Genomic DNA, 19594 nt, shown 5'->3' with positions numbered 1-19594 from the left:
CATGCGTTCTAAAAATTCCTTAACCAGTCAAAATTTTCTGTCATGCAATTAACCAAAATGATTGAATCATGCGACGTGGCCCCATTTTGTGCCCTCTCTCCTAACTAACACGAGGTAAACCCGTAAACCCACTCCAATAATTTTTTGTTTCAATTCTAAACGTGAATCGCAAGGCAATAGAATTTTTAAACATAGATACACTTGAATACACCAAGACTTTCGTACGCGAATACGGTAAAAAAAAAAAACAAAAATGTGCCCTTATTTATTTAGAAAAAAACAAATATGTTAAAAGAAATAGGACAAGCACGAATCCATAAAGAATGCTCCATGATAGCAACCTTTTAGTATATTCGAGACCACAAACGAACGAAACTATAATCCCTTAATTCATGATTAATAAACTTGATCCATACGTATATATATATATACTATATACTATACCATACAAGCACTTTACGATACATCCTACCCTTAAAAAATCTTCTAATCAGTGACCCATTTTTCTAATCAATTTTATTATCCTCTAAAGAGGAGAAAGTTTAGCCGACCCATCTACACCTTTTTTCCGTCCGTCCCTTCCATTATGTGACACACTACCTCCCTAATCCCTATTAAGAATTAACCTAAACAATAATAATAATAATAATAATGATAATAAAACGACCCGTTCCTATCGAAATCTCTTGTCGTTTTATCCACAAGTTGAAGTTTTGTCCCCACTAAGCAGAATTAGCGATAATAAACGCGAGGGTAGTTTCGTAAACATACCTGGCGAAGATGTCAAATTTGTTTCTCTCAACAACGGAATCGCCCTGAACTGCACCACCACCTTTGCTTCTGCTGCACACTACCACAGCGAAACCACCGCTTCGAACACTCTCTTCTCTTTGATATTCTGTTATATAGTTGGTTAGGCACGGGAAGCGTGAGAGTGAGTGAGAGTGCGGTGATGCCGAATCCCGAGGGTGACCGCGGGCAGCAAAACCGGGCACGGGCACGGGCCTCCACGTCAGCGGGGGTTCGGGCGCGTGTGTCGCTGCGGCAGTTGCTGCGCGTGGCGTCGGTGGCCAGCGGGATTCAGTTCGGTTGGGCTTTGCAGTTATCTCTTCTGACGCCGTATGTTCAGCAGCTGGGGATTCCGCACCAATGGGCCAGCATCATCTGGCTCTGCGGGCCGGTCTCGGGCCTCTTCGTGCAGCCCTTGGTGGGCCACATGAGCGACCGCTGCACCAGCCGCTTCGGCCGCCGCAAACCCTTCATCCTCGCCGGCGCGGTTGCGATCGTTGTCGCGGTTGTCGTCATCGGCTACGCCGCTGACATCGGCTGGCTCCTCGGCGACACCGAGGACTACCGCCCCGCCGCCATCGCCGTCTTTATCATCGGCTTTTGGATCCTCGACGTCGCCAACAACGTCACGCAAGGTCCCTGTCGAGCCCTGCTCGGTGATCTCACTAGTAAGCTCCGATTTCAGATTCTTCAATTCGCGATTCCGTGTTTTGATTTAATTCTTTTATGAATGCGATTCAATTAGTTCATCGAAAATCGAGTTACCTGGTTGACTTGGATGTCTCTCGATGGATCATTGATCTTGCATTTGAGTTGATTCATGTTTGACCGTGGTAATCACCGTGCGTATTTACCATTGACCGGAGTTGACCGAACCTTCTTCTGGGAGATACTAAATTTGGCTTTCAATTTGAAAAGTTGTGTAGTCTGTTTTTTGAATGAATCGGCGACTTTATGATTTTTTTTACGGAGAATGCAGAGACTGTAAACTGTGAAACGCGATGATTTAATTGTGTCTTGTGTCAGGAATAAGTCTGGCAGTTGTACCTTGTTCGTAGTTTGTGTCAAGATGGTAACTAAGAAGCTCTATTGGAACAAAATTAAAGTTGAGGGACATTGTATACTATCTCTGCGTTCTCGTTGTATTGACAGCGTGTTACCATTTTCATTCTGTGCTTCTTGTTTTGCTAGATTTGTTTAGTTCATGCTTTGAAACCCGTGGTTGTGGATGCTGGCTGATTTTTTTTTTGTTACTTTAGTAACGGCCTCACTTATGTGTTTTTCTTTGATAGATGAAGAAACTTATGTCTGTTGAAAGCTAAACTTAGTCGCTGAATAATCTTATGTGTACAATTAAAAGTTGAAAGAAGAAAATAATGTATGCTGAGAATAACAAAATAAATTATGTATATTTAAGATTATATAGAGATTAGTGCTGACTGCTAAGCATTTGAAAATTGAAACCATGGTTCTTTTATTAATGTGGCTGCACCTTGTATCTGTCTCCAATAGTCTTTCTGATATTTATTCATTGGTTCATGTTTCGATTGAGCCTTATGTTATATATAGTTAATGATCATTTATTTGTTGGCATTTGTTTTATTGTCTATCTTGTTAGGTTATGAGCTGTTGGTTTGACTTAATTTTTTTATAAGTTTCAAATTTGCAATTTTTTTATTGCATATTCACTGTGGTGCCAAATTTGGAACTGCTTCCAATTTTGCAAATGTCAAGTTTTTACTCTTTTGCTGGCTGAATGTCAAGTTCTCCGGAGGCTGTTTACTTGTTGGGGGCTCCTTTTGGGTGGCAATCCTTGTGTTGCTTCCTTTCGAGATAGACAAATGGATAAATTGGGAGGTTTCCCTTTTTTTAGGAGGTCATTACTCTTATTAGGATTTTCTCAAATGAAAGATTTTCATTCTTTCTTTTTTAAAAGATGATTCTATTGGGAGAAATAACAAATATGAGGAAGAAATAATTTATTTGTTTCTTCTTCATCCGTCATGCCTAGTTATCCTTGGTTTTTCTTGAATTTGGGATGAGCCTCACTCAACCACAAAAGCAAGTTCATGATGTGAAGATTGGCCATGCCTTTATAAGCTCTACCCTGGCCATATCTATAGGCGATGTAGAATCTTAACACCCTTCCATCACACATAGGATTGGACAGTGTAAGACTAGTTTTATTTATTTAATATCGCATTGGGAAAATTTTGGAGGCAGTTAGATTTCTTGATTAGTTGAGACTTGAGAGTAATCCAATTAGATTTATGATAGGTTATGATACCATCTTGAATCTGGGATTAGATAAGAGCCTGAGCTACTGAAACTTCTATTCCACTACACTGAATAAATATAAACACTGAATAAATATGATCCTATTTAAAAGATGTCTAAGAAAATTGAACGAGGAGAAAATGTTTTCCACACATCTTGTAACAAGTGTGTATACATAGAATGTAAACTATTGCAACAGGAAAGAATAAACTGCTACCAACTAGTCAAACTAGCAAATACATAATTTATACCTAACTATTCATAACTGATAACAAAGTAACTGAACAATAGTTGCATTCTCCCATGGCACATCACATGGGGTGACTGATAAGGTGGTATACAACAAGCTTATTTGAAAACAAAGTAGTCCAGCATTGATTGAAACCATAGGTCCACTGCCCATACGAACTTCTGCTTGATATTTACTATTGAATACAGTTCTCAACTAAATTATAAGGATATAGTAATTATCTTTTAATTTGATCACATATGACCTAAATTGCTTTGCAAAAGTGACCTAAATGTCTGAATAAATGCTGATATTATGCATCTTTCTATGCCTCAATAATTATATCTGTTACTTAGGACATATAAATGTTTTTACCATGTCTGTCATCATTTTTATGAAAATAAGTGATCAATTTGGAAAACAAACAAGACATTGAAGTTCCTCTTCTTTTGAATGTTAGGCAAGGATCCTCGGAGGACACGTGTTGCAAATGCATATTACTCACTATTTATGGCCATCGGTAACATTCTTGGCTATGCAACTGGATCATACAGTGGTTGGTACAAGATTTTTACTTTTGCGCTTTCCCCAGCTTGCACAATTAGTTGTGCGAATCTCAAGTCTGCTTTCTTTCTTGACATTGCTTTCATTGCGGTCACAACATATATCAGCATCATGGCAGCTCATGAAGTGCCTCTAAATTCAAGTGAGGCAGCCCATGCTGAAGCAGGGGCAGGGGAGTCAGGTAGTGCAGAAGAAGCTTTCATGTGGGAATTATTTGGGACATTCAAATATTTTTCAACCCCTGTATGGGTAATTCTGTCTGTTACTGCTCTGACATGGATTGGATGGTTCCCATTTACTCTCTTTGATACCGATTGGATGGGTCGAGAGATTTATGGTGGTGATCCAAATCAAGGCCTTGTTTATGATACTGGAGTTAGAATGGGAGCACTTGGTTTGTTACTTAATTCAGTTGTTCTTGCATTAACATCATTGTTCATGGAGAGGCTATGCAGGAAGAGAGGGGCTGGTTTTGTGTGGGGAATCTCCAATATTATGATGGCTGTTTGCTTTCTTGCAATGCTAGTAGTAACCTATGTGGCAAATAGCATGGGTTATGTAGGCAAAGATCTACCACCAGCTAGCATTGTGATTGCTGCGTTGGTTATCTTTACCATTCTTGGGTTTCCACTGGCTGTAAGTACCCCTATTTTACTGCTGAAAGCATACTGTTCCTTTCCTATCAACATTGAATATGTGGCTAATGCATATCAAATTATCAATTGTGTTAATTGATTTGCTTTGGCTATGCAATATCCTTTAGAACAAACTTTCCTATCTTGTATAATCTCATTTTTTGGGTGCAGTCCTAGTTAATGATTCATTTTATTTTATTTTATTTTTTTTAGGATAATGTGGTGTCAGAAATGCAAATTTGGAAATGATCCCAAATGTAGTGAACAAATTGAAATTATATATACTGTTTGATTAATTTAATCTGGTTATACTATTTACAGATAACTTACAGTGTTCCATATGCCTTAATTTCCACGCATATTGAGTCACTAGGACTTGGCCAAGGTGGGCTTCTATTCATTGCCTTGTTTATTCTTCTTGAAGATGTGTCTGTGGATTTATTTATATGGATTGTTGGTTCTTACAGGGTTATCAATGGGTGTCCTAAATCTGGCAATAGTGATCCCACAGGTATTTCTTCTTTTGAATATATATGATTCAAGTCAAAACTACCTTTAATTTGATGTATGTACCAACCTAGTGTAAAGCATAATCTTAGTAGTCAGTAGATTTTTGTTAAACTTAGTCTAATTCTATAATTTAATATTACCTTTGGTCCTTATTATAATACACAATTCGGAAGAAAATAACGGTCCTTCTTTTTATAAGGCATTTTACAATTTTTATAAATTATTAATTCTATTTTTCATCTTTTGCCTCTATTAAAGATTGTAAGTATATTTGTTTCATGCAGTTGAATAATGAAAAGAGAATTTGATAAATAAATATTTTCTCTCATGTCTTGAACTCTCCAATTATCAATTATGGTGCATAAACTTCTATATAGAGTAATATCTTCACCTTTCTCATGACAATTTAATGATAAGTAAGAAGGATAAAATTGGTATATCATGATTTTGTTTTATATAATCAATAAAATTAACTAACATAACTATTTATATTGGTTTATATAATTTTGTTATAAGTGTTTTATAATAAGGACTGAAGGGAGTATATGTTATCTTCGAGTCATGTGGCATGTTGCAGCTGTATGCCACTTGATAAAGCAATGGTCCCACATCCTGAGAATAGCTATTATTGGGATCAAAGTAAATTTAACCAGCATGACATTTTTGCACAGTCACATGGATATAATAAAAATGTAAAGTGCATTTCTGTTTTCTCCCCGATATCATATTTCAAGAAACTGGCAGATTTTTGGTATACATAGATTATGAAGTCACTTGCATACAAATACTTTTGGTCAGAAACTGTTAAATTTTTGGTCCATTGTTTTGCATTTGAAAGAAGCCCAATTTGAAAGAATTCCACTAGCATACAAGTGCACTTATTGCCATTGTGTTTGAGTAAAAAAAAAATATGAATTTGATTTGATTGGATTTTGACAGGATGTCCTTTTTGTTGAAGTGAATAGATTTAGCAATTAATTACAGTACCTCATTTGGAACTTGTTAGAAAAAAAATCAGTGTTGCTAATCACGGATGGTGGAAAATCTGGGAAAAGCTAAAATTCTGCTATATCATATTGCGGATAGCCAGATACTGTGTGGGAAAATAGAAGAAAATAACAAATTGTATATAAAAAAAAATTAAGCTGGATAAACATTAATATAATATTAACTCAAAAGTTAAATTGTTCAATACATAATAAAAAAAGTTCAAAACATCAAGAAAACATTGATGCATTTTCTTCCGCCCTTCCCCCAATGTAATCATCATTCTCGTTGTCTAATGGTGAGGCATATCTTTCTACTTCTCCTTATGAGTCCTCAAAATCAATCCCTTCCAACTCCTTTTCAGATTCTTTCAAGATTGCATTATCTTTAATTTCAGTTGTTTATTCTTTTCTTTTAAGGGATGAAAATGCTCTTATTTGACCTTTTTTTGTCTTAGGTGTCGCATCTGCAACGCTAGTGAACACTAATGGGTTCCTTTGTTTTCTTAGTCATCTACCTAGCATATGTTGTTGGCTGTCCAATTCCTAAAGTGTCAAAAACATCCCGATTAACATCATCTTTTTCATCCTCAAACACCCTCTCATTCCTATCGTCATAATCCATCTGCCCACAAGTTACTTGTTGCATTCATCAATGTCATTGAGTGAAATTGGATCAATTTCATCTCTATAATTATATCTTCGAAGCAGTGCTTGATTATATTTGTCACATACATGATTATATTTGTCATACACCAATTGCAAATTGCAATAATAAATATAACATTTTAAAAGTTAGAAGAATCGAGAAAACTTTTCTCACTTGGAGAGTCTTCCTTTGTTGAGTTGCAAAATCACCTCCAAACATGGCACCACTGGTTTTATAAATGGGTAGCTCTTCAAGAATCTTTTGTTTCACCTTTGCATTAGGCACCAACCTCTCAATGCATGTGTATAATCAATTTAACTACTCAAAATCAAATTCCATGAAAGAATTAGCGAACAATAACTGTTGGTAAGAAAGTGACCGGCTGCATATAATGGATGATGAAGTTAGATCCACCTTTTATCAATAATTTCAAACGCTTCTGCATACTTGCTTTCATTGTTTTCAAATGAATTCATTTTAGCTTCTTTAGCCTTTTCCACATAAATAGAACTCATGGCTGGTTTTCTTATCATTGTCAACAAGGCGAAGCACTTTTAAAAGTGCAGCCATTATACACTAGATTATTCCAAAAAGTTGGCATGAGTATCGTTTGTTGTTGCTTCTTTCCCTTTGGCACCCTTGGATTAAAATATAGATAGGGGATTTTCATTTTTACCCCTAAAACTACAAAAGACTGTTAACTTAGTCTCGAAAATTATTAAAATTCCAAAAGACCATCTGGTTACTTAGTCTGCCACCACTCTTAGTTAACTAACAGTATCAGACATGGCAATTGTTGGCTATGCCCTACAATTCCGTGGACTAAGTTGGCAATGCCTTACAATTTCAGGCACTTAACATGCTGCACTAGCGTGTTTGTCGCCAGTAGTTGATTGGGGTGATATAGGAACTAACTTGACTGACAGTCTTCAATTTTAGGGACTATTTTAGAATCATATTAATTTTAGGTACTAAATTGACGTTGTTTTTCAACTTCAAGGACTAAATGATGATTCAATCAAGAAATAGATTTTGCATTGATTTGCAAATCAATTCTCATGTTTGAAACACCTCATACTTAGAATAGGTAAAATAAAATCACCAATCTGATGAGCGCAAATTGGGGTGAACTTTTACAGACACAATTTAAGCAAAAGGTTTCAAAATGAAATCAATTCCTATTTTATAACTACGCAAACAAAATTTTATTTAGATATCAATTCTGTTCACATTATTTTATTGTTCCAAACATACTGTATATGTAGATCTAATCAAATGGTGTTGTGTTCTATAAGTGAAAAATTATTAGTCAAAATTATGTATTTGGTTTGCGTCTTTGGAGCTACTGAAATACATATTTATCATGTTTTAAACAGATAATAGTGTCCCTGGGAAGTGGACCGTGGGATCAACTATTTGGTGGAGGAAACTCCCCAGCCTTTGTTGTGGCAGCTGTTTCAGCCCTTATCAGTGGACTCATAGCTGTCTTGGCAATTCCTCGATCTCAAAAGGCTCGAAGCCGTGTATGAGGTATCATGTTCTATCTGCTTTTGGCACTTATTTCTTTCGAAGGAGGATGGTGAAAATGAACAGGTAGCCAGAATTTGTCTCTAGTTATTTTTTATTGAATCCTTTTTCCTGAGCAAAGATTCCACACTCCCAATCGTTTTCTGGTAAATAAATGAATGCCTGGCTGTACTTTAAAATTATTGGTCATCATTTAAAGCCAAGGACCTGATTTTTTAGTGTTATTATTTTCTGAAGCAAAGAAAGCCTTGGGAACAATTTTTGTGTGTGATCCTGATGAGCGAGTTGTCTGTTTAAAACAGTGAGGTTGGTTGGCTATGTATATCATGAGAGACATCCACAAGCTGTAGGAAAAGGGTGAATACACTTGTCAAAGGAACGATGTAAAACACAAAATTCATATATCATTTCTTTTCCAAACATCTTGGAATCTCGTGTAAATATGTAATCATAAAAGCTGTCACCAAATACTGGCTGACATTTTGTGCAATCAGTTGAGACCTTCCTCATTGTAAATCAGTTATTCCTATGTAAGATGTTTCTTTTGAGGCTAATTGCAAAGTAGTTGGGGCATCTTTCATGGGTTCTAAAGTTAATATTGGGCAACATTCTTTCCCACCAAGACGAGTTGCTGCTGATCGGGAATTATTCCACATGAAAAATTCTTTTATTATTAGGCAATTCATGTTGTGCATTAGTGCTGCTGTAATCAAGTGTGTGAATCTTATACATTTGTGTGACTTGTTTGTATTAGTGGGATGAATGTGTTTAGTGGCCAACAGTGAATATGTGATTTTCGCGATGGAAACCTGATGGAGACCTGGCTTTATTGCTCCTTATTTTGGTATAAGTATTTTTCTTTGAAAAAGAAGAGAATTCTTGAACGACTGGTTTGATTTATTGGGGTCATTTAATGTTTATATTTATCTTGCAGGTCTTGCTATGTAGTGGTGCCTTAAAGACATTGTTTTCGAAATACTTGCTCTTCATTAAATTATCTTATTTACTAAATAACATTTAATGTTATTAATATGTGCATAAGGTGATTTTTAATAAATAAAAAAAAACATTTGAGTTTTTAATTATTTCTTTAACAAAATTGTTTTTTAATATTTTATTTTGATTTTTAATTTCTTAATCAATGCTTAGGGACAAATTCCTCAATTCCTTTTTGCTGCTTTTGTACCATGGAATAAATTCGTGTTTGATAAACTTCGCCCGGATTTGCTTTCAATTATCTTCTCATAATATCTTTTACCAGTCACTTTTATTCACACACGCTACATACATTATTACAAGTGAATAGTCAATTATCTTCTCATAATATGCTTTCATTATGAGTAGTCAAGTAGTTGATTACTATAAATGAATAACTAGACAAATTGGTTTGATAGTTGACTAATAAGCGTGTTTGGGATAACTAAAAAAAGTAGATCGTTTCAAAAGTTAATTATATGTATTATTGAATATAATTAATTATAGGAAATAATTATCAGTTTCAAATTTTTGCATTTGTGAAAATAAATTTCTTTTAAAAAATAAAAAGCTTTTACATAATCCAGCTATTTAACAAACATTTTTTTTACTCTAAACAGTTAAAATTTCCAAAATTAACGTGTCCTAAACATTGCTCCAAAATGACGTGTATGAACTTGCGGGAGATGCGTATTACTCGATAGATTTCCATCAGTTTAGTCCATCAAGACTAGGGTTTCTTTTACCCTGATATTTGATTTGGTCTATGAAAGATGCTAGGTTCTGGTCCAGAAAATCGATAGCATACGTCGCCCTAAATGATTACTCAAGTCAAGGTGCCATGTGGTGGAATTTAATATTGTTATCACCGCAGTAACTCCATCAAACCAAAACAATGGATGCTATGTAATTTGATTCGTAGAAACTAGAAAGAAAGGAGGATGATTTTGGTAGAAATGGAATAGTTTTCATAACAATTCACCTCTCTATTACATGGGAAAAGCTTTGGTTAGATGGATACAATACAAATATGGAATCTGTTCCATCTTCTAGAGAAGCATAATCATGTCAAAATTAATCTCATTTGTCTTCTCACTTTTTTTTCTTTCTAAGCTTGCGTTGTAGTATTCATTGTCATATCTATAAAAATATATATTTATATTCCTCAATTCATCTTTTTTTAGCTTTAGTTATATTATTCTGATGTGTTCTTTTTATATTACTTTTTTTTAATAATTTATTGATTTCTATCTCTGTCAATTAGATTATTAATTAATTAATTTAATATTTTTCTTTTTTTTTCCCTCTCAATTATAAAAGTAATCGTAGAAATAGAATTTCTGAAAGAAAAGAAAAAGTCTGATCTTCACTCAGCCAACTTGTTTTAAGATGTCTTTTTAATTGATGACAGTACATTTGTATGCCATAATCACGTGATCCCGAAATTAGGTCTCTTTCAATTTATTAAACCCCTTAGGTGGGAGGGAATTAGGCACTGTCCTTGCCCAATAAGGATGCGAAATTCGAAATTGGATTCCAATTCATGTTCAGTTTTTATTTTCCCATCTTTAGTTCTGATTCTGTGGATGTGTGACATGGTCCAAACTAGTTCAACTTGGATATATTGGTTAGGTAATTGCTTATTGAAATATCTATGGACACTCTATATAATGAAAACCCCATCTAATGGAGTTTCCTTTAATCAATAAGACTCATAATTGTTAACACATAATGAAAAAGTAATACTATAATTATTTGCAAGTTAATAACCCCATAAAAAAGATGAAGTTGTTGAAGTTTTCGCGAACTGATTAAGCATGCTAGAATGAAAGTCCTCATAGCTTATGAATCTAAATCAGATTTCATTTAAGTTATGCTAGAAGTACAACACCCACTTGCGTGCATGTGCATAGCACTTGACCTGTGACTGTGATAGATGAAGGATTCTTGAAGTAAGGTTGTGCCTATAGAGGTCATAGAAGCTGAAAAATTAAGAATGTCATGTTGGTTGCTGCCACTAAGGAATTCGTTTAATTATTTAAAAGTGGGGGTGTGAGGGGCTATAACTTTTGTTTAATTTATTAATTTGGTTGAACGAAGCAATTAATATGAAACTCATCTAGTGGATTGGATTGGATCTGCTTCATCAATGAGAAACCTTTTTACTAAGTAAATATTGTTCCCCAGTATCGAAATGGGGACACTCGGATCTATAGGGAAAACGGAGGTCCACACTATTTTCTAAATAGTGGCTACCATGTACTAATTAACAATTTTACTATTTACAGGGACCAAGCACCAAAAGTGGAGACTATCCTAGCTACTATAACTAGTACTTTCACTAGTTGCCATCATGGAATAAAACTCACCTTCTGTGTGTTGTTGAAACTCACCATCACACAAAATTAAATTGATTGTGTTTCAACATAGGTGTTTGTATTCTTTCTAGGGCAAAACTTTTTTTTCCCTTTTTCTCTCTTGTATTTTCTTTTAAAAGCAATTATATTAACATATGATTGATATTAAATACTTTTTTCTCTTCATAGAAAATTCTATCATCAAAATACTCAACAAGTGATTCTACTTATATATGTGCAACTATGGAAATGGATTCTCTAATGTAAAATTTTTACTTAGATTATCTTTTTTTTTAAGTAAGGGATGAGATTTTACTAAACAAAACTGATATATAAGAAGATCAAAATTCGTACAATATATCCAACTTATATTAATGTTACCTTTCTTATTATTTCACACTTTATTTATTATTCAAGAAACAATTTTATCTCGATGTATATACTAACTTATTTTTATACAATTTCTACAATTTAAATAGCATAATTATTATAATCAATAATTGAAATTATAGTTAAATAGAAACAAGCTACCATCTTAATTATGACACTTTTTAAATTATAACAAAAGCTAAAATTATTAGTATTAACCAATATAAATTAAGATCTATTTTTCAATATCATGAAATTTTCTCTCAAAATTGAAATAAAAAGTTCTTATTTATTTTAAATCAAAACAAATTTTTTTTCTAATTATATAACATCATTCAACTCAATAATCGACTGATCACATCTATCAAAAATCAGTTAATCATGATCGATTAACAATATATGAAAATATAAATATGAACACTTGACTTGATAAAGATTTGAACCTTAATTCATCACTTCATAGACACTAACCCTTTTTTGTTTTGAACCACTTAATTGGTTGGTCATGAAGGACAACCCTAATGCTATCCTACACACACATAGACTCATGACATTTGTGATAGAGATGAATGGTGGTTGTGATTGGAGAGCACGTAATTCTCTCTCTAATGTCTCCAATCTTCCCATCTGTCTCTTCTCCATACGGCCGTCCACCATCGTTCCCCGGTAACGCCACTCGTGGTCCCATGCATCACAACAACAACTACCTCCATTCCACATTTTTATATATTTTTAGATATAATCATAAACACCAAGATAACCTTAACAAAACGGAAAGCAGCAAAAAAATAAAGGTGCATTATTATAATATCCTCTCTAGCTACAACTGAAACCTAAATACAAGAGAAACAAACTTGTCATTGGTGCTAGTGCATGGCAAAATACCCTCTATGGCACTACAAAAAATGTTACATATAGTGACATACAAAAAATGTCATTATAGTTATAATATATGTAGGTATATACCTATTTGACATTTAGCTACATACAATTTTAGTGTTGATTTTGAATAAGATTTAATAACATATTTTGTGTGTTACTATAGTCTATACATACACTTTTTTAACAATATACCAACATATATTATATTTATTGTGCGTGTAAAAGTAGTTTTTAGTGACACATATTATGTCACTATAGAGTATGTGTCACTACGTGGCAATTTTCTTATAGTGTGGCTAACTAGTAATACTATATTATTAGTAACTGATTAGACATCTTAAAGATTTCATTTCTCCTATATTGGTTAACACCACTAAATCATACTATCACATTATTACTACAATTCTTGCATAACTTGACATATAGTGCACCCATTCACTGTCCAAATCAGTTTGCCTGCTCTTGATTCAACATTCAACCAGCAATAATATATGAAGAGCAATAGAGCAAGAAACATAGAACTGTATTACCGACGAACACATAAATCACTTTAGTACGAAATTGTTTCAATTTAATCAATAATCTTGAATTAAACTCTAGGATATGTAATTTTATGAAATACTTAAAAAAAAAGAATTTTGTTATTTATAATAATCTTATCTAACTTGATCAGAAATACTTCTTATAAAAAATACTTGCTGTCTATTCCAAAAAGAATGAGAAGCAATTGACATAGAAGTGTGGGCCTAATAAACTCAGATATGTTAATGAAAAGTTGCCTTCTCTAGAATTTGGCAAAGTAAAAGGGAATGTTTTCTAGCCTTTGGGTGTTTCTGATGTGGTTCTATCCACACTAGACAGCAGGAGTTGTGTTCGGAATGGGGTTTTATGACATTGGTTGGTAAAGAGTGGAACATGCAAAGCCTTTGGCTGCCTTAAAGAACATGCAAAGCAAAACATTTTGCCTTCCAAATCAGAAGCTACTGTCGAAAACAAAACAAACCATGTTGCATTTGCAGTATACAAAGTTTTTAAATATAATACATGAGCAATGTGCTGATTATATGCTCTTTGACACATTATTTCTTTGAGGCACTATTCTTTTTTTATAAATTTCATGTGGGTCCTAAACTTAGGTCCACTTTCATGGATCCACATATCTCAGCCAAAATTAATTTGGTTTCATGCTAAAGAGATAAACCATGGAGGCAATGTGTAGTCGTTATGATGATTAATGGTAGTGCTATTATTCAAGGTTGCGGATGTTGTAAGACAACTAAAATTAACTGTCTCGTGCTCCACTTTCATCCATCTGTAGGCTATTAGTAAATTTCCAACTATTATGGAAGCCTAACGTAATAAGTAAATAAATGTATATAGAGGTCAACAATTGTGAGAGGAAGAAATTAAGATTTAATGAATATTTTGGTATTGAGATGATTTTTTTTTATTTATTTAGATAATATAGTTTTAAACCCTAAAATTCACAACTTTTGTATACAATTACAAAGAAGGAAATTTGTAAAATGTAAATTTAGAAAACACTTCAATGCTTATTTGAAATCATATCAATGCATAGTAGAAAGAAAAGGAATCCAACTTAGAGGACATATCTGATTCAAACAAAATTATTCTCAATAAAAGATACATGTAATTTATAAAGAAGTAAAATTTGGAATGTGAGACTTCCACAAGTAATGCAGTTTAATATGTTAGTCAATTATATACAAAGCAAGGAAGAAAAAAGGAGAATGATATTAATCACGATATTTGAGTACCGGGTGGAAGAAATAAAAGTGCATTGAGTTATATATGACAAAAAGTAAGAGACAAATTTAATAAGGAAATTTATCACACAATTATATAACTTGAATTAATGTTATAGAACTATAGAAGTAAGTTTTGAGTAGTGAAAAGACAACAACTAAATAAACTTAAAGTATATAAAAAAAAAAAATAAAGCTTTAAATCTAGTTAAGAGAAGTAAGAGATGTTCACACTTTAATGTCTAATGTAAAAGTCAATGTAAAAGTGATGAGAATGTTGCATTAGATGAATAAGTGTACTAGGCAAGAGACATGATTGAGAATAAATGAATTAAAAAGTTTGGTATTGCACCTATATATTGTAAAAGAAAAAAAAACAAAAAAACAGAGTAGTGGAATCTTATTTTAAGTAGTTTAGACATCTTTGTAGGAAAATTATATGCCTTGACGAGACTACTATATATTGTAAAAAAAAATTAGATTAGTGGAATCTTATTTTAAGTAGTTTAGACATCATTGTAGGAAAATTATATGCCTCACTGAGGAAATTAGATAAGATGATAGGTAGACTCCTCACTTATGTTATCTTTAGTAAAGAGAAAAGAAAACAAGAAAAATAAAGTATGAGAAAGTGTAAAAAAATAAGAAATAAAATAAAAATAATGATTATTTGGTAAAAGGGAAATAGAAAAGAAATAGAGTGAAAGTTAACTTTTATAACTAATTTTATTTAAAAATGATAAATAATAATTTTTTTTATTATTATTATAAAATTCTTTTTTAATCCAAAAAGACTCATAACACACTGCATCCCGCCCCCTCTCCCTATGCTGCTATATTTCTCAACACTTCTCATATTAGAGGAAAAGTTTTTTCATGTGAAAGTGAAACTCATTCTTTTTTATCACAATTTTTTACAATTTTTCTCTACTAAACAATACCAAAATTTTAACTTTCTTTCACTCTTCTCATTTTTCTTACCCAAAAAGAAGGAAGATGAATACAAAGAAAAACTGCAGGTGAAATCTTTAAAAAGAAAAAGAATTAGAAGTCAATAACAACAAATAATAATAATAATAATAATAATAATAATAATATATTATTATTATTATTATTATTATTATTATTATGTTTTGGTTTTCATTTCTTTACCCCCTTATTTATTATTGTAATCGAATACTTTCTAAAAAATCTCTTATGTTCCATTTTTTTGTTGCCCAATTTGAACTAAGGGGACCCACTACAAATACTTCTTTTTTACGTTTAGAATCTATTATAATTATTTGATAAATTTAGAGAAAAAAAATTGTTAAAAGTATCGTACTGAAACTTTAATTATAAAAAGAATCAAATATTACGTATTAAGAAAAATAAATTTAAATTTAAATCAACACACATCAATTTCTAATAATAAAAAAATCAAAATTTACGTTTTACATACAAAAACAAAATATGCGGATTCACTTGCACGTAATACCTATTTTTCCACTGGTAATAATGACAATAATATATAATAGATTGTGAAATAAAATAGTATATTTAATTAATTAAGTTATCATCTTGTTTGAAAAGCTTAACTATGGTAACAATCAAGTTAACAACTACTGAAAAAATAATCCTTATTTTAATTAAGCGATATACATGATATGATAAACAATATTTAAAAAAGAAAGAAAAAAAAATACTACTACTATTCTACTACTAATAACCTTGGTTTAATTTCATATACAAGGGAAATTGACTTGTCCAATGTCCACTTCCATTACCATTCGAAAATTGAAGATAAAATTCTTTATTTTCCATTCACGACAACCCAAAACATGGGGTTTGAAAAAAAGGTTATCCATTTCCATTAACAAGCAAGATACTTAAAACCACTATTTAGTGTCATTATCGAACCAAACTTGTCGTCGTTATGACGGCTAAAAAAATCATTAAAGCGAATAAAGGCTTTCTTCAGTTTCACCGTCGTCCACTTATTTTCCCTCCACACTCAATGCTAAGCCAACCCTTTCTTATTAGCTCATAATTCTCCCAAGTGTTTTTCACTTTTTTAATTAACAAATTTAGGATATCACGTACATTACTTACATAGGAATCATAGATTAAAAAAATAAAAATAAAAAGTGAACAACCGTGGCACCCCCACAAGCATTTTCTTTCGTGAGAGTTTCATCTTTCTTTGACATTCTTCTACATTTTAAAAAATATATGTTGACCTTTCTTTTTGATATTTTTTTTATCAAATTATAATAATGGGCAAAACCTAATTTTTCATATATCTACTTCAACTTTTAACTACTAAGCCAATTTTAATGATTTATATTCAATTCTTTTAAAAAATACATTACAATTTACATATAATTTTGTTTGAGTCAAATAAGAATATTATGAATGACAACAATTTATTTTTTAAATAGTTAACATGAATATCTAAGACTTAAACTTGAGATGAATAATTACATTTAAATAATTTGTACTATTTGATTAACATACTTTTTTGACGTTAGCTCCAAATTTAGACACGTTTGAAAGGGCCCATAGTCTTTCTTTCATGCATAAAACCCCTACCCTTCATCTCATTCTCCCCACATAGAAACCTTGTTACTCTTCCTCAAACAAACCACACGTTCACTCGCCTAAGCCAGAAGCAAGAGTAGCAGGGGATCATATCATATATTTTCCTACCTTCTTTACATAAACACACATAATCTCTTTAACTCTTCTTTTATATCCACATAACAGTTTGTAGAAGTTATCATGTGTAACCCCAAGCCATCTTCAGCATCCCCATTTCTAAGTCCCACAAAATCCCTCCCCAAAGTTGTGTATCCTTCTCTTGATGATCAAGTTCATGATGAATTGCGCAGATGGCCTACTCTTAATGAGGTAATGAAACAGAATCTAATCAATACAAGAAAAAGCAAGTAGTAGTAGCAGTACCATATTTACACTTATTTATTTATTTTACTTTTATGTAAAAGTAAATTAAATGAAGTAACAAGTTGCTATCCCCTCTATAGTGACATGAAAAACAAATAACAACGTCAGTTTTATGATTAGACACACCATTAATAATACTAAGTACCCTTTGTCTTTTGTGTTCTTTCTTCATTCATTTCAGGCTATAGCAGAAATCAAAGCAATAGGGAGGATATCATGCCCAACAGCCATCACTGGTTTACTCTTATACTCAAGAGCCATGATCTCTATGATTTTCCTTGGCTACCTTGGTGAGATGGAGCTAGCAGGAGGGTCTCTCTCCATTGGTTTTGCCAACATCACTGGCTACTCTGTGATCTCTGGTTTAGCCATGGGGATGGAAGCTATCTGTGGCCAAGCATATGGAGCAAAGCAATGGAAGCTTCTTGGCTTGACACTGCAGAGAACTGTTCTCCTTCTCCTCTCAACCTCCATCCCCATCTCGTTCATGTGGCTCAACATGAAGAGAATCCTCTTGTGGTCAGGCCAAGACCAAGATATAGCATCAGTGGCACAAACTTTCATCACTTTCTCAATACCTGATCTTTTCCTTCTCTCACTTCTCCACCCTCTAAGAATCTACCTCAGGACACAAAGCATCACATTGCCACTCACATATTGCTCAGCCATCTCAGTGCTTCTCCATGTGCCTTTGAATTTCCTCCTAGTGGTTCACCTCAAGATGGGAATTGCTGGTGTGGCCACAGCAATGGTCTTGACCAACCTCAACCTCATTCTCTTTCTCTCATCTTTTGTCTACTTTTCTGGTGTACACAAGGCCTCATGGGTTCCCCCTAGTGTGGATTGCATCAAGGGGTGGTCCTCATTGCTATCTTTGGCAGTTCCTACTTGTGTCTCAGTTTGCCTTGAGTGGTGGTGGTATGAGTTCATGATAATGCTGTGTGGCCTTTTGGTGAATCCAAAAGCAACCATTGCCTCAATGGGAATACTCATCCAAACAACATCTTTGGTCTATGTGTTCCCATCATCACTCAGCCTTGGTGTCTCCACGAGAGTGGGGAATGAGTTGGGTGCAAACAACCCTGGGAAGGCAAGAGTTTGCATGATAGTCTCACTCTTTTGTGCTGTGGGGTTAGGCCTTGGAGCCATGATGTTCACCACCCTCATGAGGCACCAATGGGGAAGATTCTTCACCAATGACCATGAGATTTTGGAACTCACATCACTAGTTTTGCCAATTGTTGGCCTTTGTGAGCTTGGAAACTGTCCTCAAACCACAGGCTGTGGAGTCCTGAGAGGCAGTGCAAGGCCTACAATTGGTGCCAACATCAATTTAGGCTCATTTTATTTGGTTGGTATGCCAGTGGCTATACTTTTGGGCTTTGTGGCCAAAATGGGGTTTGCAGGGCTTTGGCTTGGGTTGCTTGCAGCCCAAGCCTCATGTGCTGGCCTCATGATCTTTGTTCTATGCAGAACAGATTGGAATGTACAAGTAGAAAGAGCCAAGGAACTCACAAAAACTTCAACTACTACTACTACTTGTTCTGCTGCTTCTGATTCTAACTCCAAATTACCTACATTCACCAACTCAGATGCTAACATGAACAAGAATGTTCATGCTTGTCTTGAAGAGATAGTTATTACTGCTGGTGGCGATGAGGTTCACAAGATATCTTCACTTGAAACAGATCCACTGATTATTTCCACCACAAAACACACCGATGAAGTTTAGTCAGCCAGACTTTTTTTTGTGGCACCTATTTTTTTACCTTCATTTATTGGATTGTACTGTAGGATAAAATTGTCCCTCCCTTTTTGTCTTGTTTCCTCAGGTTGTATTATTAATATCCCCATCTGTTTTTTCTTTTGTTTCTTCAGGTTGTATTAGTAATAATTACAATTGAGAAAAAAGAATGTTTTTGTTTTTTTTAATTACTTCCTTATAAAGACATTCATAGAAAGAGAAGAGGTTGGAGAGAGAGCTAAAGGGAAATCTACCTTTGGTACTGATCCATTCCATAAAAAGCCAAACGAACTAAAAACGGAAAAACAACCTCTGATACCATTAACACGATGCCTAACAACTCACTCTAATTAAATTCTCTCAGCATCCTATTCTTATTCTCTATCTTCTTT

The 19594-nt window shown here is 33.6% G+C and overlaps 2 protein-coding genes across 6 annotated transcripts; both read left to right on the top strand.

Moving 5' to 3' along the window:
• Positions 1–651: 651 nt before the first annotated feature.
• Positions 652–9050, top strand: LOC109794866 (sucrose transport protein SUC4). Of its 5 annotated transcripts, none has more exons than XM_083064485.1 (6): positions 652–1457; positions 3756–4495; positions 4816–4879; positions 4962–5005; positions 8016–8169; positions 8921–9050. In XM_083064485.1, the coding sequence occupies exons 1-5, from the start codon at positions 953–955 to the stop codon at positions 8166–8168; spliced, it is 1506 nt and encodes a 501-aa protein (XP_082920611.1). In that variant the 5' UTR covers positions 652–952; the 3' UTR covers position 8169; positions 8921–9050. The 5 variants fall into 5 exon arrangements, 3 of the variants coding, with proteins under 3 accessions (XP_082920611.1, XP_020209895.1, XP_082920610.1); XR_014429888.1 differs by having other exon boundaries at positions 657–1457; positions 8016–8232; XM_020354306.3 differs by having other exon boundaries at positions 659–1457; positions 8469–9050.
• Positions 9051–17090: 8040 nt separating this feature from the next.
• LOC109795299 (protein DETOXIFICATION 48) lies at positions 17091–19390 on the top strand. Its single transcript, XM_020354754.3, has 2 exons — positions 17091–17404; positions 17640–19390. The coding sequence occupies exons 1-2, from the start codon at positions 17276–17278 to the stop codon at positions 19188–19190; spliced, it is 1680 nt and encodes a 559-aa protein (XP_020210343.1). The 5' UTR covers positions 17091–17275; the 3' UTR covers positions 19191–19390.
• The last annotated feature ends 204 nt before the right edge of the window (positions 19391–19594 follow it).

Source organism: Cajanus cajan, chromosome 9 (assembly GCF_000230855.2).
Source record: "Cajanus cajan strain Asha chromosome 9, NIPB_CcT2T_4, whole genome shotgun sequence".
NCBI lineage: Eukaryota > Viridiplantae > Streptophyta > Magnoliopsida > Fabales > Fabaceae > Cajanus > Cajanus cajan.
This window is presented reverse-complemented; position numbering and strand designations above follow the sequence as displayed.